This window comes from Aulonocara sp. 'chitande type north' Nkhata Bay, linkage group LG11 (genome assembly GCF_057382095.1).
Source record: "Aulonocara sp. 'chitande type north' Nkhata Bay isolate Kocher_YH1m ecotype deep benthic linkage group LG11, A_spYH_male_GT1.1, whole genome shotgun sequence".
In the NCBI taxonomy this organism is placed as follows: Eukaryota; Metazoa; Chordata; class Actinopteri; order Cichliformes; family Cichlidae; genus Aulonocara; species Aulonocara sp. 'chitande type north' Nkhata Bay.
The window spans coordinates 11,912,852-11,932,797 of NC_141354.1; the positions used below are offsets into that span (position 1 = coordinate 11,912,852).

At 40.9% G+C, this 19,946-nt stretch overlaps 1 protein-coding gene across 1 annotated transcript; it reads left to right on the forward strand.

Annotated features, from left to right (window-relative positions):
* The first annotated feature begins 15,483 nt into the window (after positions 1-15,483).
* Positions 15,484-19,070, forward strand: tmem74 (transmembrane protein 74). Its single transcript, XM_086310587.1, has 2 exons — positions 15,484-15,613; positions 16,254-19,070. The coding sequence occupies exon 2, from the start codon at positions 16,321-16,323 to the stop codon at positions 17,164-17,166; it is 846 nt and encodes a 281-aa protein (XP_086166713.1). The 5' UTR covers positions 15,484-15,613; positions 16,254-16,320; the 3' UTR covers positions 17,167-19,070.
* The last annotated feature ends 876 nt before the right edge of the window (positions 19,071-19,946 follow it).

Below are 19,946 nucleotides of genomic sequence, written 5' to 3' on the forward strand. Positions count from 1 at the left end.
GATATAAAATTTTCAAATATATAAAAGGTGACTTTAATATCTCCGTAGTGCAATATTGTGCAATATTGTGTCATCTGTGGTAGTTCCAAAAATACTGGCAGCATGACTCGGAGCTATCTAATGTCTGACAGCAGCATATCTGTACCATATTACATGTTTTTAAGCTCATTTATGTCTCTGAGATTTGCATTACACAGTGCGTCTCTATTCAAATTGACTTGCAGGTGAACTCTGTGATCAGCGTAGCAGGGGAAAGGGCTGTCGCTGCTTCCTTCTCACTCTCTGTTGTCTACCTGCATCAACATGATTTTCTCATCAAGAAGGAAAGGAGCTGAAGGTTCACGCTGTTCAGCATTGCTTTTCCATTATACCTCTCTGTCTGCATTGCTACGTAGACAGAGAGAAAGGCGGGAACCCACCAGCAACAATTTTCCTAGGGGATAACACCTGTAACATGAGCTGAGGTGGAGTTGTATGTGCGTGTGTGTGAAGTGCCTCTCAGAGGGAGAGGAGGGGGAAAAAAGTCCTCTACTGTCTACTTCTATCTCCATCTGCATGGAAATCCACTGTGGATTATCAAACTCTTTTTGATTAGCGCTCTTCCTCTCATCCCTGTGGTGTTTTTAGGCCCCGCAGACAAAAAAGGATGAGCAAACCAGCTGAGGCAGTTGCTCATCACTAGTCCAGATTACAGTGATACTGATTGTTTTCCCAGGAAAGCTGCACAGGCTTGAGTAAAAGAAGGATGGATTACTCAGATATTAGCAGAGTAGGCAATGCAGCTGTTTATATCACTGTGTGGATAACCTTCCCAGAAGGCCTGTTCAGCAACAAGAGCTGAAAGGCGTGTAGGAAAAGAGCTACTTTCCACACCGTGGCTAGATTGTCCACAGGATGTATGGATAAAAAGCAAGACAGTGTAAAAGGATCAGCAGTTATCTTGGTTTTAGGCTTCCTGAGTTGTCGCAGTCTTTAGCCAGTTGGCTTTCTTGGGATAATCCCAGCATCCTTGCAAAGGTTTTATATCAGTGTCCTTATCCAGTGGCTTTAATTCACTGTCACCTCTGTATTGATTTTCTCTGTGCTATTACGCTGCACCACCGGGTAAGTGAAGTGTTTCGGTTCAGGTGGGAGACCGCGACAGATCATCACTCATCACGGCAGAGGGGTCAAGAGGTAAAATCACACAATTTGCAGGTGGGCAAAAAAAATTTGTAATTACTCCCCTGAAGAACACATCCAGGCCTACCAGCTTGCATTTAACGAATATTGATTCTAGTAATGTGCAAGATCATGCTCGCTGTGATGTAGCTGCATTCTGCTGACTGCGTACCAAATCATCATTAGTCAGGCATGTGTGAATCAAATCTGATCATTGTTTTTGTTTTCTGTTGTAGGTATTTCAGGATCATAACTGGGAGATTATTTATTTATCACTGAAGTGGAAATGTTACTGTCAGTCCCTTTCTTATTTGCAACAACGGTTTGACATTTTAGAGAATTTGATTTCTGATGCAAAGAATGAGCTGGTGGCCATGGGAGAGAGTCTGAAGATAGCCATCCAACTACAACAACAATCCTCTCACGATCATAACATCATATTAGACACAAACAATAACAATAACTCATTGCCAAACAAAATCTTAAACTATCCCTTCAAGTAAAAGCAGGCTAATGATGTTTGTTTTCTTTACTGCACAATGTCATAACAGTGTGAAGTTCATGTTCATCAGCTCTGTGCATCATATGATCATGTGATCATGATTCACATTCACTCAAAAATAAATCTAAGTCAAAGAGTTTTTCTCTGAAAATACCATAAAGGCATAAATAGAAATAAACATTGTTCAGTACTTGAACAAACTGTACTTTTCACAGCTAACCAGTTCATAACTTTCACCTATGTCCTGATGCTGTTTCCAACTCTCACCATCATTTATTGTGGGTCTGCAATGCCACCTGGTGGTTAAGGTGTGCTACTGCCTTTAAATGAACAAGATGAGCTAAGCTGCCAGAAATGTGTGATGACTGACTATTAACTAAAGATAAGAGAGATCTATGCACATGTACTTAGGGTCTGTGAGTGCATTTTGGATGCTTGAAAGTGTGAGCAAGTGGCTGCTATCTAGTTTTGTATTATTTGTTTGTTTTTTTAAAAGAAGTTCAAAGGCCTAATGTTGTTTGAATTTGATATCTATTCAGTTTTTGTGCTATAGAGTCCTTTAACAGTTTCCTTTGGGTTACATAGAAATGCTTTTCTTTCCTTTGTCTCCATAATTCATATTTATGAAACGCATCCCTTCAGTGTTTCTTTGGGTTGATGTTTCACCTCCAGGAATAGCTGTTGCTGAAAGATTACAGGACACAAAACAAATCGTGATGGAGAGCCAGCCATCTGATGCTGTAAAAGGGTCGCTCTATCTACTTTTGCCCAGGAGGTAAAAGAACTGTTATGCGAGTGGCTACGGATATCTGAATATCTTATCACTGGGCACATTCGCAAATTCACATCAATCGCTTCTGTGTTAATGCAATCCATTATTCATGTGCTGCAGCTTTTAAGAAAGAGGTCCTTTTGTTCCAACTCGAAAATTCAAGGTAAACTTGAGAAGCAAAAATCGGTACTGATGGTAGTGGTGCCAGTAGACTACTCAGTGCTTGGCTCACTGTATTCACCAAATATAAATGAGTTCTTTGGCTCATACACAAGGCTTTCCCATTTGCCCGATGAATAAAACTCATTCAATTTTCTCAAAAATGTTTGCCTTGCCCATACTAAATAGCAATTGTGACTTTGCCTGCACACAGAGATCCCAGAGCTTAACTGATGTTGACTATGTATTTGTTAAAAGAAATATGCGATCCGGACGCTAAAACATGCGGTTTGTTGTGTTTTAATTAGGCCACAGCATAATAGCTGTGAGAGATAATCAGTGTCGCAGATGGAGACACAGAGGCAGAAGACAGGAGAGACCATTATCATCAAGAGCACTGAGAGCTTTATAATGCAAAAGCAGCTGTGGCGTGAAGGGATAACATCGCATTAATTATGATAAAGAGACGATAAAGAGAAGAGGGGTCGATGAAATGGTGGATTTAATGAATTATCTGAGTTGCCTTTCTTAATTACAAAGGCTGTTTGTGTGTGTGTGTGTGTGTGTGTGTGTGTGTGTGTGTGTGTGTGTGTGTGTGTGTGTGTGTGTGTGTGTGTGTGTGTGTGTGTGTGTGTGTATGAAGGCTAATCTTTGCATGTAGTATAAATCTTTGCCTACACACACACACAAACACATACAAGCCAGTAGGAAAGCCATTATTATCCTTCCATTATCCCACAGTGTCTGTCTTGAAACCAGACACACCGCATCATTTAAGAAAGTCACTGCAAATTTACTTTAAGGTCTAAAGTGCTAAATAATTTATAACAGTGTCTGCTGCCACCACTACATCGAGTATTCAAAATAAAATAAAAAAATATCCCAACTAACCCAGTCGGCCTTCCACTTAATTCCCTCGTCACCCCGCTGTCTGCCAGCACTCTCCTCTCTGGAAGGCCTTTTAAGAGCTGCTCGAGGGTTTGCGTGCCAGATTTCCCAAACAAACTCTTGTGTACACCTGCTTATTAATAATCTACTGTTCCCTGCCATGTGGCACACTTCATCATAAGAGACCTTAGCATGACCTCTAGCTGCAGGAAGCATATGGTACTCATGGCTTAGTTTGACCTACAACTTGACTGTACTTGTTATTTTCAAGCTGTGAGGCAGCTCCTAAAATCACCCACAATAACTGAGAAGATTTTCCTGCCATTTATATTTGAAATGTGTGGACATGGCCTGAAAGAGCTCTTCCTAAACTGGTTACTAAATGTACGTGGACATTGAAACCAGTGATTTACTGAATGGGGTTGAAATACAAGAAAGAAAACAAAAAGTATGAACATTTTTTCAAACTTATGTCTTTCCTCTGTCATGGGTGAATTGTATTTCTGTCCACTGTTTCAGAAAATGTATTGGGAATCTTTCAAGGTTGTTATTGCAGCACCTTTAAAACCTACAAGCGCGGATCGAAAAAAAAAGCCACTAATCAGAAGGTCGGTGGTTCGATCCCAGGCTTCCTCCTGGCTGCATGCCAAATATCCTTGGGCAAGATACTAACCCCATGTTTGCCTACTGGTGGTGGTCAGAGGGCCTGGTGGCGTCAGTGTCCGGCAGCCTCGCCTCTGTCAGTGCGCCCTAGGCTACAACGTAGCTTACCATTGCCAGTGTGTGAATGACTGAATGTAGTGTAAAGCGCTTTGGGGTCCTTAAGGACTAGAAAAGCGCTATACAAATGCAGGCCATTTACCACCCTTTTCTTTTGTACAGCTGACTCACATCAGCAGTTAAAGGTATTTAAGGCCAGAGAAAATTGAGCTCTGGTGCCAGAGAGTCATGTTGGTGGTTGCAGCTAGTGAGCTGTGTTCGGTGATGGTTTACTCCTGCTCTGTGGAGAGGAGTGTTTCTTGACTAAACTTTTTTTAACTTACTTTTCAGTTTACTGACCGATGCCTGAGTCTTTGTTTGTTTCTTCAAATGGTGATAGCGGCTTGCCCGTCTCTTTTAGCTGAGTTATTAATAGAAACTTTAATAAAACTCTTTTATTTAACCCTTTTGCCTCCCTGTCTCCTTTTTCCGACCTGGACACTTTTTGTTGCTTTCCCACATCGCCTGGACCCACTTGGCCATGTTTACCACTATGCAGCATCCCTTCGTTTTTAAACAACAGACCCTAAACATCTGGGAAATGAGGACACCAGCTGCTGGAATTTTGGGAGAGATATCTTGTCCCAGTCTTTCGTTGATATCAGATTCTCATTTGCCAACACTCCTGTGTCTTCTTTGTCATATTTTGCATTTTTCATGATTTATCAAATGTTTCCAACTGATGAAAGGTGTCGCCTGCAGCCAGGTCAGCTCAGCACCCGAGTCATCCACTACTAAGCCATGTTAGCAGTCTTGCTGAAATGTGCAAAGCCTTCTCTGAAAAAGCTGTAATCTGGATGAGAACGTGTTGCTTTAAAACCTGTAGATACCTTTCTATATGTACAAGCTGCCAGTTCCATACACACTGATGCACCTCCATGCCATCAGAGATGCAGACTTTGGAATTGAGAGCCGATAACAAGGCAAACATGTGGATAAACATGCATGCCACACTGATTTTTGATGCTGCAGGTATTTATCAAAGTCAAAGGAAAAACCTATGACCCATCCGGCTGTGGACAGCAAACATGCCATCAGTAGGTCTACTTACGTTTTTTTTTTTTTTTTTAAATCTAATTACATTCACTGACACAACAGTATTGCTACATTCATGCATGAATGGAAGACACTTCAGTTCTGTGTGAGTCACATTAAGCTGCAGTTTATATGATGGTCAATCTTTATGCAAAAATGTGATTAAATAACTGAAAAACTGCTCAGCATACTGCAAAAATGTAACTTACTGCATGTGATACGTGGATTACTTGAATATGTCTTGCATTGGGAAACTAGTCTTCCCCTCTATCAGATGCATCAACTCAACTTCTGTAACATTAATATAACAGTAAAAGCCCAGACATATGTGTGATCCTACGGTGAGATGACTCAGTGATAAGCTACAGGTTGGATTCATTGTCTTAGCACTTTGCTCAACGCTGTGAGACGTCCACCTGCAGCAATTACTAGTTGAGTGAAATACTCTCCCACTAGTGACGTCAGGTGCAGATGATTAAAGACATCCTTTTCTGTGAGTGTTAAATAATGGTGCAATTTGCAGAAGATTGTCTGCTGCAGAACCATATTGTGTGATTCATATACCGTAATATTCCCCGCCTCAGTATTTGCTCATTGATCTTTATTGTTCTCATGCATTCATGGGGCGATGAATCTACAAAAGAATATAAAATAATATACAATCGATGAGGGGAAAAAGTTCACAAATAAGTGCAGATAAACATCCATATTCCTTGTATGTAAATATGTTTTTTATGAGCAACGGCTCACTGAGCTGTATCGCTCTTACAGTTCAAGCTGTCTCCACGAACAGTCAGTGAACATTCAGTGACAGACACATACCAAAAAGTAGAAATCATAACACAGTAAAGCATGTTGAATATTGTGGTTTTACAGATTACAGCTACTGATGACCAGCCTGACCACAATTTTGAAGCCACAGCCGGGAGGGATCAGTTCAACCAGCCCTGCACATTCCAGGGCATGATGAGAGTGCTGACCAAGTGTCACAGTATCAACGCCTGCCTGCAGGACGAGTGTGTCACCCACATCAGATGTCGGGTAGCTCAGATAATGGAGCGACTCGTCATCTCCAAGAGCTATGGTCTGAACAAGAACTGCACTAAACAGGTCAGCGGAGGTGTGCTGAAGGGCCTGCAGAATATGTTCAATATGACAGAATACATTAGTGATTTTTGACTCTAGGAGCCGGAGTTTAGGGGCCCAATTCAGCGGTGTGACCAGCTTGTCTGATTATTAAATAGTGCAAGATTCTAATAAACTTAAAGATTGAATTGTAGGACGTTTGTAAGATCTTAGTTGCCGGATAGCTTTAGGCTGTAAATATACTTGTACTGCAAAGAACATGTTAGTTTCTGATTCTAAGGACAACAGATTAGAAAACGAAAGATGTTGTTTAGGATCGCGTGATCTGCATTTTTACATGGTTGAGAGAGGACACTGTAATTTAAAGACGACTTTGAGTTAAATACAATAAATACTGGAGTTTTACTTTAAGTGTAGGTCATACATTTATAGGAAAGTTCTGCTTTCTTTAACTTTTTTCAGAAGTTTCATTCAACAGTTATAAATCAGCCAACCAATTTCAAAACGGTAATTTCATCTATGCCAAATCTGTTTTATGCTGCTCTACTCATTACCCCCTGGGATTTTATAAAGCATGGCTGTATGAAAGATAAGCTTAAAGGCTCTCAGCTCTAGCAGATCCCCCATGAGAGGGGAAAACATGTCTTCCACAGGATGTGGGATAGAGGGGGCCACTTGACTCTGAGAGCAGACACCTGCAAGTCCCTCTAGGTTTCCAGGAAAACTGTCTTTGCTTGAGGCTGGGGCAGCCCTCCAGTCCTCCAGGCCTTGCTGATATGAGAACAGAGACTTCAATGCCTTTCTCTGCACTTACAGGAACAAAGTTTTCACTGCAGGCAGTGGGAGTGTGTTGCTGTCCTTGCTAATTTACTGGCAAATCCTCATGCAGTTAAAGAAAGTGTATTGAGCTTAAGAAATTCAGGACTTATAATCTACCTTAATAATCCATATCTCCAGATCTTTCTTCAGCTTATACTTCAGTTATCCATCAGACTGAGAAGCAGTGTGACAAGTGCTTGATCACACATGTAACCATGATGCCTCATGCTGACTTGCTGTCTAAACCGAGTTGGGGTTTTTTATTACCAGTATTCACTGGTAACCAAAACAATGAACAACATCAACACTTAAACAGAAAACTTTATAACTACAGACAACCCTAAATCTCACATCAGACACACTACAGGAGCTTTCATGAAACACAAGTCCTTATCAGAGTACAATAGCTTAAAACAGGAATAACTAAATCAGACATACTTCTCCGGTGAATTATATTATACATACTATTTGGAATATTTGGAATATGGGAGAAAAGTTGATTAAAAATGATGCAAATTAGTCAATTTTGTAATGTTACAGAGCTCTGTGTGTGTACTGCTGAGCGAAACACAGACAGGCTCTCGTGCTCTCTGCAGTTTTCATTATGGGACGCTGTCTCTATAGAAACTTTGCACTTAGATAAATGTTTTTAAAAAAACACTGGCGATCACTCTGATCACTGTAAAAGGATCTTGTGTTGGGCAACTATCCTCGACTCCCCAAGTTAACCTCTGTTTTGTTAGATAAGAAATAGTAGCAAAGCTTACCAGAATTTTTTTCAGGGTGAGGACTCAGTGAAGAGCAGTAGGATGGGGCCAAAGATTTGGTGCAGCGCTCACAGCTGTGAGAAGTTCACCTGCACCAACAGTCGTTCTGCTAACAACTCCATCTGACAAAAACACACAGAAACACCTTCAAATACATATGCAGAAAGGCTAGAGCTAGTGGGAGAAGTTTCCTCTCTTCTAGATTTAGGTCCATAGGTATTTGGACAGAGACACATTTATTTTTTTGGTTTTGTTTTGATTATTTTGCCTCTGTGCATCATCAGAGATGATTTTAAACGAAACAATTAGGATGTGATTGAAGTGCAGACTTTCAGCTTTAATTCAAAGGGTTTAACAAAAGTATTATATTAGCTCAGATTTTCAGAAGCTCAAAAGTAATTGACGAATTCACTGGAAAAAGTTTCATGACCAAGATGATGATGAAAAAGAAGTAGTCTGAGATTCAACCTAATGTCTATTAAGAATGAATCTACTCATGCTTAACCAGGGATAGCCCTAGCCCAAGTTACCCCTTTGCTGGTAGAATAAATTCCTGGTGGTATTGAACTTTCCATTGGATATCATGTGCAGAAAAAGTAAAACAAAAGATAAACCATGAAGTAAGGAGCGCTCATATCCCAGCAGAGAGCTGAGCATTTTGGTTTTCCAGTTCTTGTGATTCCGACCATTGAATCTGTTTTGAACTCTGGGAACAAACTCCTGTGATCTCACCTCCATAAACTGCACTAACTTCTCCTCTGTTCACAGTTTCTACATCTTTACTGTGCTTTTTCTTTCTTTTTTAGTATTATGTAGTAATACCAAAAACAAAAAATACTCAACTGCTGGTCAACATACAGCACTCATATTATTTCTTACAGTTAAGAGTAAAGAAGTACTACCATCATACAATAAAGCTAACAAATAAAAATGAACTTTACTCAGAAAAGGTAAAACATTTGTCAAACAGCTGAACGCTTCCCCATCACAAATGATTGCATGTTGAGCCAAACTGCTGTGCCCCACGGTAACACTCGAGCAGTTCAGTGGAAATAATTTAATGAGGGTGCATCAAATTAATAATATGTTTTTGTCCAGATGGATAGAGCTAAAATACCCAGTTTGTTAGTCTTGACATTATATTTCCATAATCAGAACCATCTCTAAACATTTTATAGTTTTAACAATTTCTTTTCTTTTTTTTTTTTTTTTTTATTAATATTTTTGGATGGACAGAAACATTAATAAATAAATATACAACTGCAATAATCATACTGTCAGTTCTCTGTCCATTTCTAAACAAACAAACAAACTAAGACAAGCAAACAAACAACACACTAACAAAAAAAAAAAAAAAAAAAAAAAAAAAAAAATTACATAAATAAATAAATAAAATAAATAAAACCCAGGAGAAACAAAATAATACACCGCCTCCTGGAAAACATCAGCAAAAACAAAAACGAATAAGGGTAAAACCCCCTGGTGCAAAAAAAAAAAAAAAAAAAAAAAAAAAAAAAAGACAACAACCAAAATACCAATGACACATGAAATATCCCTCTAAGAGACCATTTATCATAATGTCTAAGAGACATTGTCAATGTACCGCAAAAAGGGACCCCAGACCTGCTCAAAAATATCTTCTCTTCCCTTCATTCTATACATAACCCGTTCATATGATGCCATCCTAGACATTTGTTCGGTCCATTCCTTGAAAGAACAGGGGCTGGATGACTTCCAATGCCTAAGAATTACCCTGCAACCAGTTATAAAAGCCAGACGCATCCACAATCTCTGTTTTTTTGAGAGAATGTTATCGTCAGGTAGTAGGCCCAGGACGCATATAGCTGGAGATTTAGAAAGATTAAGTTTAAAAATATCATTCACCAAGTTGATGATCCCATCCCACAAATAATCATTTTTCCGACATGTATACAACATATGAACTAGAGTCCCGACTTCCTGCTGACATTTCCAACAAATGTCCTTATCTGCGAGCTTCAACCTGACTAATTTACTGGGTGTCCAATAGTTTCTGTGAAGCAATTTGTACTGAATAAGTTGAGACTGTGTTTCAGGTGAGCAAACATACCATGATGAGATCAGCATCTTCCAACTGTCCTCTGAGATCTGGATACCCAGATCTTTCTCCCAACACCGCCTCAGTCCCCCCAAACTGGGAGCGTGTGCCTCTCTAAAGCTCCCATAAAATTTAGATGCCCTGATTCTGTTATTGTCAGGGGTTGCAAACATCTTCTGAACACTAGATGGAGGGTCTAGATTATTTTTCAAAATGGCTTTAATACAATGTCTTATTTGAAAAAACCTCCAAATTTCCCTTGGATCCAAATTGAATTCTCGTCTGATTTCTGCAAACGATTTCATGCCAGTCTGCCCAAATAGGTCCCCCATCTGATTAATACCTGTCCTAGCCCAGGCCTCCCACCAGACCGGTTTCTTACCTATTAATACTTTCTTATTATACCAAATAGAGGCTCTAGCGGTGAGATAAGGGCTGCTGTTGGTATATTGGTGAGCTCTAAGCCAGGTCTCTTGCATGAAAGACAGTACTGGATCTTTAAACGGTACTGGCCTTCCCTTCTGAGTAAGGAAGGCCTCTAAAGACGAAGGGGCCACAAGACTTTCCTCAATCCCAACCCATGATGGCTTATCAGTAGAGGAATTATGTATCTTAACTAACTGAGAGAGGGAGAAAGCATAATGATACCAGACCATCTTAGACAATGCCAACCCACCACTCTCTTTAGCAGCATATAATTTAGACCGATTGAACAATGGCTTTTTACCTGCCCACACAAAACCCTCTACACATGTATTATAAAGCTTTAGCAAATTATGTGGGACTGCTATCGGTAACATGTGAAGAAAGTACTGAAGTTTAGGGGCAATAATCATCTTCACCAAATTAATTCTGCCCAAAAGGGACAGATTTATTTTAACCCAATTCTGCAACAGCGAACGGATGTTTTGAATCACTGGGGAAATATTTACTTTCATTATGTTGTCTAAACCAGGGGTCAATTTAATCCCCAAATAAGTCAGACCCTCGGGCTTCCACTTGAAATGCCATGAACTCCTCATAACAGGCGGACACAATTTAGAAATAGGCATAGCTTCAGACTTAGACCAATTTATAGTGTATCCAGAGATTACAGAGAAAGAATCAATAATTGAGGAAATTGCAGGAACGGCCTGTTCTGGGTTAGTTGAAATCAGTAAAATATCATCTGCATACAAAAAAGTTTTATGTTCTTCTTGTCCCAAATCCACCCCTCTAATTTTCTTACATTCACGTAAAGCTATGGCTAAAGGCTCCAAAAACAGAGCAAAAATGAGAGGTGATAAGGGTGAACCTTGTCTAGTACCCCGACTTAACGAAAATGAGGGTGACATTATCCCATTGGTAATAACTGTAGCCATTGGATCTGTGTATACCACCTGAATCCACTGCCTAAAAAAGGGACCGAAACCAAATCTCTTCAAGGTATGAAACAGAAAAGGATACTCAACTTTTAACAATTTCTTTATACGACTGTGACTGTCACTGTTCCAAGACAACATCAGCCACAACACAAGTTACATTTATGGAAAATATTTAAAGTCAAACAAAGCAGGAAAAATTTTCAGCCTGCAAAAGTAATTTATAAGGCAATCTTCTTTCCATCATTATTTGTGAGAAAGCCTACTTTTTTTAAAAGCATGCTAAAGCTAGCAAGCTAATGCTAGCAAATTGCTTTGTTTCACATATTTTATATGCACTTAATGGAGACTATATTATCGGTACACCTTAGTCAAAGCAATGCTGGAAATCAGAACATGGGCACACTGTGATCACAGAGAGATGAACATGGTCAGTAACAAAACTCAGGTAAGCTCCGGCATTTAAACAATGCTTAGATGGCACCAAGAGACCCAAAATGTGCCAAGAAAATATTTCCCACAACATTACACCACCAACAGCAATCTAAACTGTTGATACAAGGCAAGATGTTTCCATACTTTCGTGCTCTTTACACCAAATTCTGACCCTACCATCACCAGAAATCAAGGCACATCAGACCAGTCCACTGTCATCCCATTTCTGTTCAATATGTTCTTCTGCTGCTATGACTTGTCTGCTTCAAGGTTTGAAATGTTGTGTTTTGTACTGGGAAATTCCCAGTAGATCAACAGTTTTTGAAATACTTAGTCCAGTCCATCTGGCAGCTTTCTTTCCTATTCTGATGTTTACTTTGAACTTCAACAAGTCATCTTGTCTGAGCGTCTAAATGCGCTGATTTGCTGTCACGTGATTGGCTGAGAAGATATATGCATTAAAAAGCAGCTGAAGTGGTGGGCCTTGCTCACAGCTCTCTCATACAAGATCCTAAATAATCAGACTTCATCTTTTCTTAAAGACCTCATTGTACCATATCACCCAAATAGAGCACTTCTTTGTCAGTCTGCAGGCTTGTGGTTCCTAGGATATTTAGAAGTGGAATGAGAGGCAGAGCCTTCGGCTCAGGCACCTCTTCTGTGGAACCAGCTCCATGTTTGGATTTAGGAGAGGAGCACCCTGTCTGTTTTTAAGATTAGGCTTAAAACTTTGTTTTATAGCTAGGGCTGGATCAGGTAACCCTGAACCCTCCCTTAGGGAGCAATAGGTTTAGACTGCTGGGGGCTTCCTATGATGCACTATTTCTTCTTTACTCACCTTTTCCACTCCCTGTGTGTTTATGTACCACTCTGCATTTAATCATTAGTTAATATAATTTTCTGTCTCTCTTCCACACAGTGTCTTCTTCTCCTCACCCCCAACCGGTCACAGCAGATGGCTGCCCCTCACTGCGCCTGGTTCTGCCAGACGTTTCTTACTTTCAACAGTTTTTTAAGAGTTTTTCCTTTCCATTGTCACCAAGTTCTTGCTCATAGGGGGTCATCTGATTGCTGGGGTTTTCTCTGTTTTCTCTGTATTATTGCATGGTAATAACCTTACAGTATAAAACGCCTTGTGGCAGAGGATGTTGTGATTTGGAGCTGTATAAATAGTATCTTATTGAATTGAATCAAGTGGTGTGTAAAGGTGAGTGTATTAGACTGATTGAATCTAATCATTTAATTATTATTTGGAATCTCATTTGGCTGAACATTTCTTGAAGAGTATGCCCGAGCTCAGCCCTGGACAACTCCTGATGACATGTACTGTGTTGGAGCGTAAACTACAAAAGCTGCACTACAGCCTATATCATTATACAGCAATAAATGATTTCTCTTTAGGAACGTGTTTGTTTTTTAGTCTGTTTTAACTTCATTATGCAGAACGTTGTTAGATTAAACCTGCAAGAAGGTACAAAGACCCTCTGGGCATTTTTTCTGGTAGCAGCTTATTTCACATCTCATGCGATTTTGTTAACTATGTTGCTTTGCAGTCTGCTGCTCCTGGACACTAAATAACTCCAGGAGCTCCCGGAGCAGCTGCAAGTAAGGTGAACTCAGTTATTTTCTCATTCATGAATTCATTTCATAATTCACACACCCACATGTGTCTAGCTCTTCTTGTCCCTCTTGCTGCCCCCTCTATCCCAACCATGACATCCACTACTGACTAAAGGAAAAGAACATCCATCTTTCATAGTCTTTACTCTTGTGTGCGGGTCTGTGCCTTTGGTAGAAGAGGCTACAAGGATATATGGATATGCACCCTTTAGGAGCACTGAATCCCCTGCTGCCCCTCCTCTTGCAGGCGTGATGTCCTTGCCAGCAGGAAAAGTGGTGCACTGTTGCAGACAGATAGCATCTCATGTTGGCTGTTGTTACAGATTTCAGCTTGCTGCCTCTGATTCTCTGCACAGGACTGGCTCTGACTACCATTATGATAAACCATTATGATCTATCAGTCAGTGACCTGGGAGGATTTGTGCTTCACATCCCTCTGAAAACTAATTTCTGGAACAAAAAGGGTAAAGTAAATCTTTGCCTCTTCCTGCCATTCTTTCTCTCCCCCCCCCCCCCCCCCCCCCCCTCCCACTCCTGTCCCTTTCTCCTTACTCATCTGTTAAATGGAAGTCTTGTTGGGAAATGAGCCAAAGCGATTCACCCAGCCACCAGGACCCAAGGAAAATGTGGCAACTATATTTATAGCTGCTGTCTGCTTGCACCAAATAAGGTGGAACAGTCAGCAAATTAATATATGTTTTAAAATAGGATTAGGCACTTAAACAGTTGCTGGTAGTTCGTACTTAGCATTTCGTTTACAAAGTGACACTCTCAAAGAGTCATTTGATTAATATGAATCCTTGAGTATGGTACCAAGACGAGTACGTGGAAGATGTAGAATGAATGACATAAACCTTTCAAAACATTTACATAGGGTCACAGATCAGAGGACCTATTATATGTCTAGATTAAACATGGATTAGGAGCGCTTTGAAATAGTGACCAGTAATCTTCTGAGAGAGCTCAAAAGAACAGATGGATATACAAAACACAGCTGGATAGCTTTTTCTGGCATGATGATGCCATTAATTGACATACAGAAGAGATTACTCTATGTTTGTCTATGATCTTCAGTTGTGTGGCTACAGAAATATTAAAATGCTGTACTGTATTTTTCCTGTAGAGTAGGCTACATGGGATCTAGAGTGACCAGGTGCCCCACCTTATGTGGGACTCTACAGCATTTTATTCCCCCTCTTTCCATCCCACATTTCGCCTGCCACTAGTTTAAAAAAGTCAACACATGAAATGTGTGGTTTAAAAAGAGATGTCCTGGCAAAAGGATGCATCACTGCTGGAAAGCAAAGATGATTAGCAGACAGAACATCAGCTGAAATATCACTAGAGCCTTATTGCCAAAGCAAAGCAAACAGAAAAAACTTTTGTTTTTATATAAATCATTAGTGGTCACCCACAACATTAAAAGCACTGGCAGGTGACATGAATGACATCAATCATTGTTACAAAACAGTAACACTTTGAAAAGTCTGACCCTCCCAGCCTTTGTTTGCAGAACAGTTATACACACATCACAGCAAAGGCTATTTCCAAAGACAGCAGCTCCCCTCAGCAGAACAACAACAAGAAGCCCAGAGTACTGACCCAGTGCCCAGACCTATCCCAGTAAGCCAAGGAGTCCCCACTGTAAACTAATTTAATTCCCTTATCTCTACTGCATTAGCATCTCTGTATGAATTGTCTCTGTGGGGGTTTAACATTGCCTTCATAGAGACCTTGGGAATCTTTCCTAAACTCCTAATTTCACCAAGAGACTTTTCTTTTTCAATTTGTTGATGGCATTTGAGCTTATACATTATTTACGATATTTCCAAGTATAGTGCGCTTTACAACTATTAACTGGCATTTCGGTGCCATTCATAAGGATTTCCCTCAGCCCTTCAAGTCTTGGTTTCTGTTGACGGACAGCGATCGCAATCGACTCACAGATAGCAGCGCTCCTTTCAGCGCCACATCGTGGGCGTCGCAGGCTGTGTGTGTGTGGGAGGGACTAAGGGGAGAGCTCCCCTCAGTGCAGCCGGTCTGCCAAAGCACTGAGCAAGCTCAGAATATATTCAAAGCATATCTACCGATAAGGCTTTTTTTGTCTGCCTCCGTTGTGTGGTATCATCCGCTGTGACGGAGAGAAGTCGAAAGGGATGCTTAAGTAACGCGGTGAGTTTATTTCTGTTTATTAATGCAGCTTGAGGAGGATTGAGGGTTTTTTTGTGTGTGTTTTTTTTAGTCAGGGATTAGAAAAAATATGCATCGCTGGTCCAACCCTTATGCAGAGGAGCATCTCATATCTTACGCTGAATCCAAATTAAGTGTGCAGGACGATTAGGGTATATCTTAGTGGTGCTTTTATTTAAAGCTACTGATGCTTTTTTACTGTAAGTATATGCACTCGGGCTGATAGTGGTTATGAATCTCTCTGCTTGCAGGGATTAGTTATAGCTCAGTTTCACAAAGGTGTTTATGGATCAAGCACTGTATATTTTAAAACAGAATTAAAATAGATAGCTTAATCTCGATTTGTACGTTTTGCTTACCTAATTGGATTAAGAGTCATTTGGCTAAGCACTGGCAGATAAGCGCCTTTTAAGGTCCATTCTTAAACCATCTCATCAACTTTAAAGTGGTTTTTTCGTCAGCATTACTCTATTTTAACTATATGTGTATTCTTCATTTTACGCACAAGTTTTAGCGCATTCGTGAATTATGAAATATGAGAAAAAGAAGAATGCTATCTACAATGACATGAATCTCATTTATAAGCACCGTTAAACTTAGACGTGGTGTGTGTTCTTAATAGGGATGCTGTGGAGTGAAAACATCGTGGGAGGAAGGCTCAGAGTGAACCAGCGGGTGGTGAAACACGAATGGCTTCCCCAGAGCTGCTTCCCGCAAAGGAGGGAGGAAAACAGCCCGACATTTCCGACGCCCTTGACCGCGTTTCGGCCAAGCTGCATGCCCGCAAGTCGAGTGGATCAACAGGAGGAGCGATCCCGGGGGAGGGCGCCTGTAACCCGGTCCGCAGCTGCCATGGCCGGTGTCTTTCAACACCAAGGACAGCGCAGCGCAAGGCGGGCGCGGAGATTAAACTTGGTCACCTCGGTGAGGAAAAAATTCGAGTTTGTTGCGACGAGGAATTAGAGACATCTTTCACCTATATCGACGAGAATGTCAACCTGCGACTGGCCAGCCCGGAGTCTAGTTGCAAAAGTACTCACAGAGCCGTGCGCAACGGCGAGCCCTGCTCTGAGACTCTCCCCGAGTTTTCTTTTATGTCCGAGGATGATCTCTCCTTCGGGGAGGGCTCCGGGAATTCTATTGACTACGGCTTTATCAGTGCAGTCACGTTCCTGGTAACCGGGATCTCGTTGGTGATCATCTCCTACGCTGTACCCAGGGATGTGGTGGTGGACCGCGATAGCGTGTCGGCGAGAGAGATGGAGAAGCTGGAGATGGAAAGCGCCCGGATAGGTGCCCACCTGGATCGCTGCGTCATCGCGGGACTCTGCTTGCTCACGCTGGGCGGCGTGGTGCTCTCCACGCTGCTGATGATCTCCATGTGGAAGGGAGAGATGTATAGAAGAAAGGTCATCGCTTATTCCAAGCGTTCGGCCAAACTGTACGGCTCGATCAACCTGAAAACTAGATCCAGTCCCAGCCACTCATCCGGGCAGTATTCCTTAGAAGATGAAGTGGAGGAAACTATTACCTAAGCTGCTGCTCTGCATATAAAATAATTGTGATTAACTGGGATATAATACCATTCACATTGTCATTCTCTAACATATACTGTACTTATAATTTCAAACTGTAAGTTTGCAACATTTTTATCTAATAGTGTAGCAACAGATCAAGCCTCCAGTTACATTTCCACGTGGCAAAAAGAGTGAACAAGAAAAGCATCCAAAGCAGTTATTACCAGAAATCTATTATTTGGAATTAAATTATTCCCAAATGATCTTTTTATGACTAAACTATTAGAAAAAAAAGTGCAGGGAGAGCATTAAGAGCTTTGTGCCACAAACATTGTATTTATTTATTTATTTTTGGCTCAAGATACAATCCCTGAGAACTTCCATTTATTACTAAGGTTATTCCGTTGGTTATTCATATATAATGCAAACACCAAAATTGCACATAGGCACATTTCAGGAAGTAGGGGGATGCTTGTGTCCCCAGAGCAGGAAAGTGGGAGTAAGACGGGATGTATCGTTGTCCCTGTTTACTGTCACATGGGCGAATAGGCTCAGCAGTCCACATGGTAATATCCAGTGACAGTCCCTCTCTGGTGCAGTGCTGAGGTAAGCCAGTAAGGCTGGCTTCATGCATCTAAGCCAAAGCTGCACATTGATTTGATAGTTATGACAAATTTGACTGCAGTTGACAGCCATCACATCCACTCTGCACCTTCCTCTGCTCTCTGTTGATCTGCCCTGCTCCTCTTTCTCAGCTTCTTGCCTCACCTTCTCGCTGCCACAGCAGACTTCCCCTCCCCCTGCAGACCTTCAGCATATTTTAGACTTACACGCCTGCGGGAGGGGTCCCAAAAGACCACAACCCAAGTGCCTGTTACGTTTCAAGGTTGAGCAAGCCTGTGCTTACCAGTCTCTTTCCATCTTCTGCTACCTGAGGATGGACTTAAGAACAGCTAATCACAGATGAAAGCGCTGCCCTATTTCCCAAACGGAAAGCTGTCACTACTTCAAAGAGCTAATTACCTCTCTTAAGTGATGTCTCACTCTTTTTTAAAAGGTTATGTTTGATGTTATCACACTGATTTGCTGAGTTAAAAAAGAGAGAGAGAAAAGAAATGCAGGTGAGCACATAGAGCTTAGGAAAAGAGGTTTATCCTGTGCAGACTTGCTAAAAATGTTAATGCTCTAGTGACCTGACAAGGTGAAGACCTGCTTCTGTCTCTTGGTTAAGGAGGAATTCACTTTGGTCTAGGCTTAGTCTGAGTTAAAATAACCTTATGTTTCTCCTTGATGGTTTTTAATGCAGGCTGAAAAAAAACCTATTAAAAATCTCACACAATTGTCTTTAAAAAAAAATGTCATTTTTTGCACTTAAGGCTCATAAATCATGCATGAAGCGCTAATTCTTATTTGCATATATTCTTATGAACAGCCAAATGTTGCATTCTGCAAGACGAGTTCAAGTGACTCTTACTGTTACCTTAGTTTCTTGTCCTTTCTTTTCTCGGGCTGTGTGACCCTATTTCAAGGCTTACATTCAAAACGACATGAGTCAGCCTCTGTTAATGAGATGCGGAGGCTTATTAGTCGATGGTAAACAGCTCGGGGCTGTTGCTGTGCTTTTGTTCGGTTGTATTGCTTCTATATACTGTCAGAGCATATACATGCATTCTGAATGACATTCAGTTGATGGAAGATGGGAGATGATGGAAAAATGGCCTGAGATGGTAAGATTAAGCAAAAGACATTTATGTATGAGCCCGGATTTTGTCAACAATGGACTAATGCAAGTTTTTGTTATTAGAGCATTTAATTTCCTGTGTGTACATCCCTGAAGAGCAACCATTACATTTCAAAATTGCAATAAAACACTAAATGCAGACATTTCCAGGAAAGGTAATAAAAATTAATGATCCAAATAAGGCAAATTGTCCTGTTCTCTTCATAGGAGCTGTAAATCTTAATCATATTTCAATGAGAGGGCTTTCCTGGTCTCGTTGGCTGAGGAGGTGAAGTGCAACATCCAAGTTGGGTTGCTAGATTCTCATTTCTTCCCACTTCCTCTTTCTTTCACACTCCCCAGTAATTCCACATAAAATGAAACCTGTTCATCACTGATAGGTCAACACCAACGGAGCCACTGCCAAAAATTCTGAATGATACTATTGAGCAATTGGATCAAAATCCAGAAATATAACACTGCACTGCCTTTAATTTACAAATGTTGCAACATCTGTGACAATGTCACTCTTGTAACACACAGAAGGCCATAAATCCCAGAGGGGGGCACACATCAAACTCACATCAAAGAGCATCATGTGTGGTATATAATGCATTATGCTGTAGGTTTTCACATACTATTCTTTTCCTGCTCCCATTTTTCCTCTGTATCTCCCATTCTTCTTTCTGTCCTCCTCCTCACAGCCAACACCGGGCTTCCCCTCATACAGCCAACTAAATGTGTTCGGGGGATTTAATCAGGGGATTTGCTTGAAGCGACAGCATTTTACACGCCAAGCTCAAGTGTATTTCCAGAGGTTTCATGCATAAGCTCTTTATCCTTCAGCAGTGCACAGCTAAATCACCCTTATTGATATTTGGTTGACTTCTCCGTAAGTCGATCCTTTCGGGTAAGGCTGAGGTGCAGTCAAACTGCTGCCATCAGCTAATTTCCCAAAGGTGATATTACACTCCCCATCCTGTCATTGCTAAGACTACACGTATGTGTGTGAGTATGGGTGTATTTATATGAGTTGGCATAGGTGTTACATGTCACCTTTTCTAGATTAAAGAGTTGC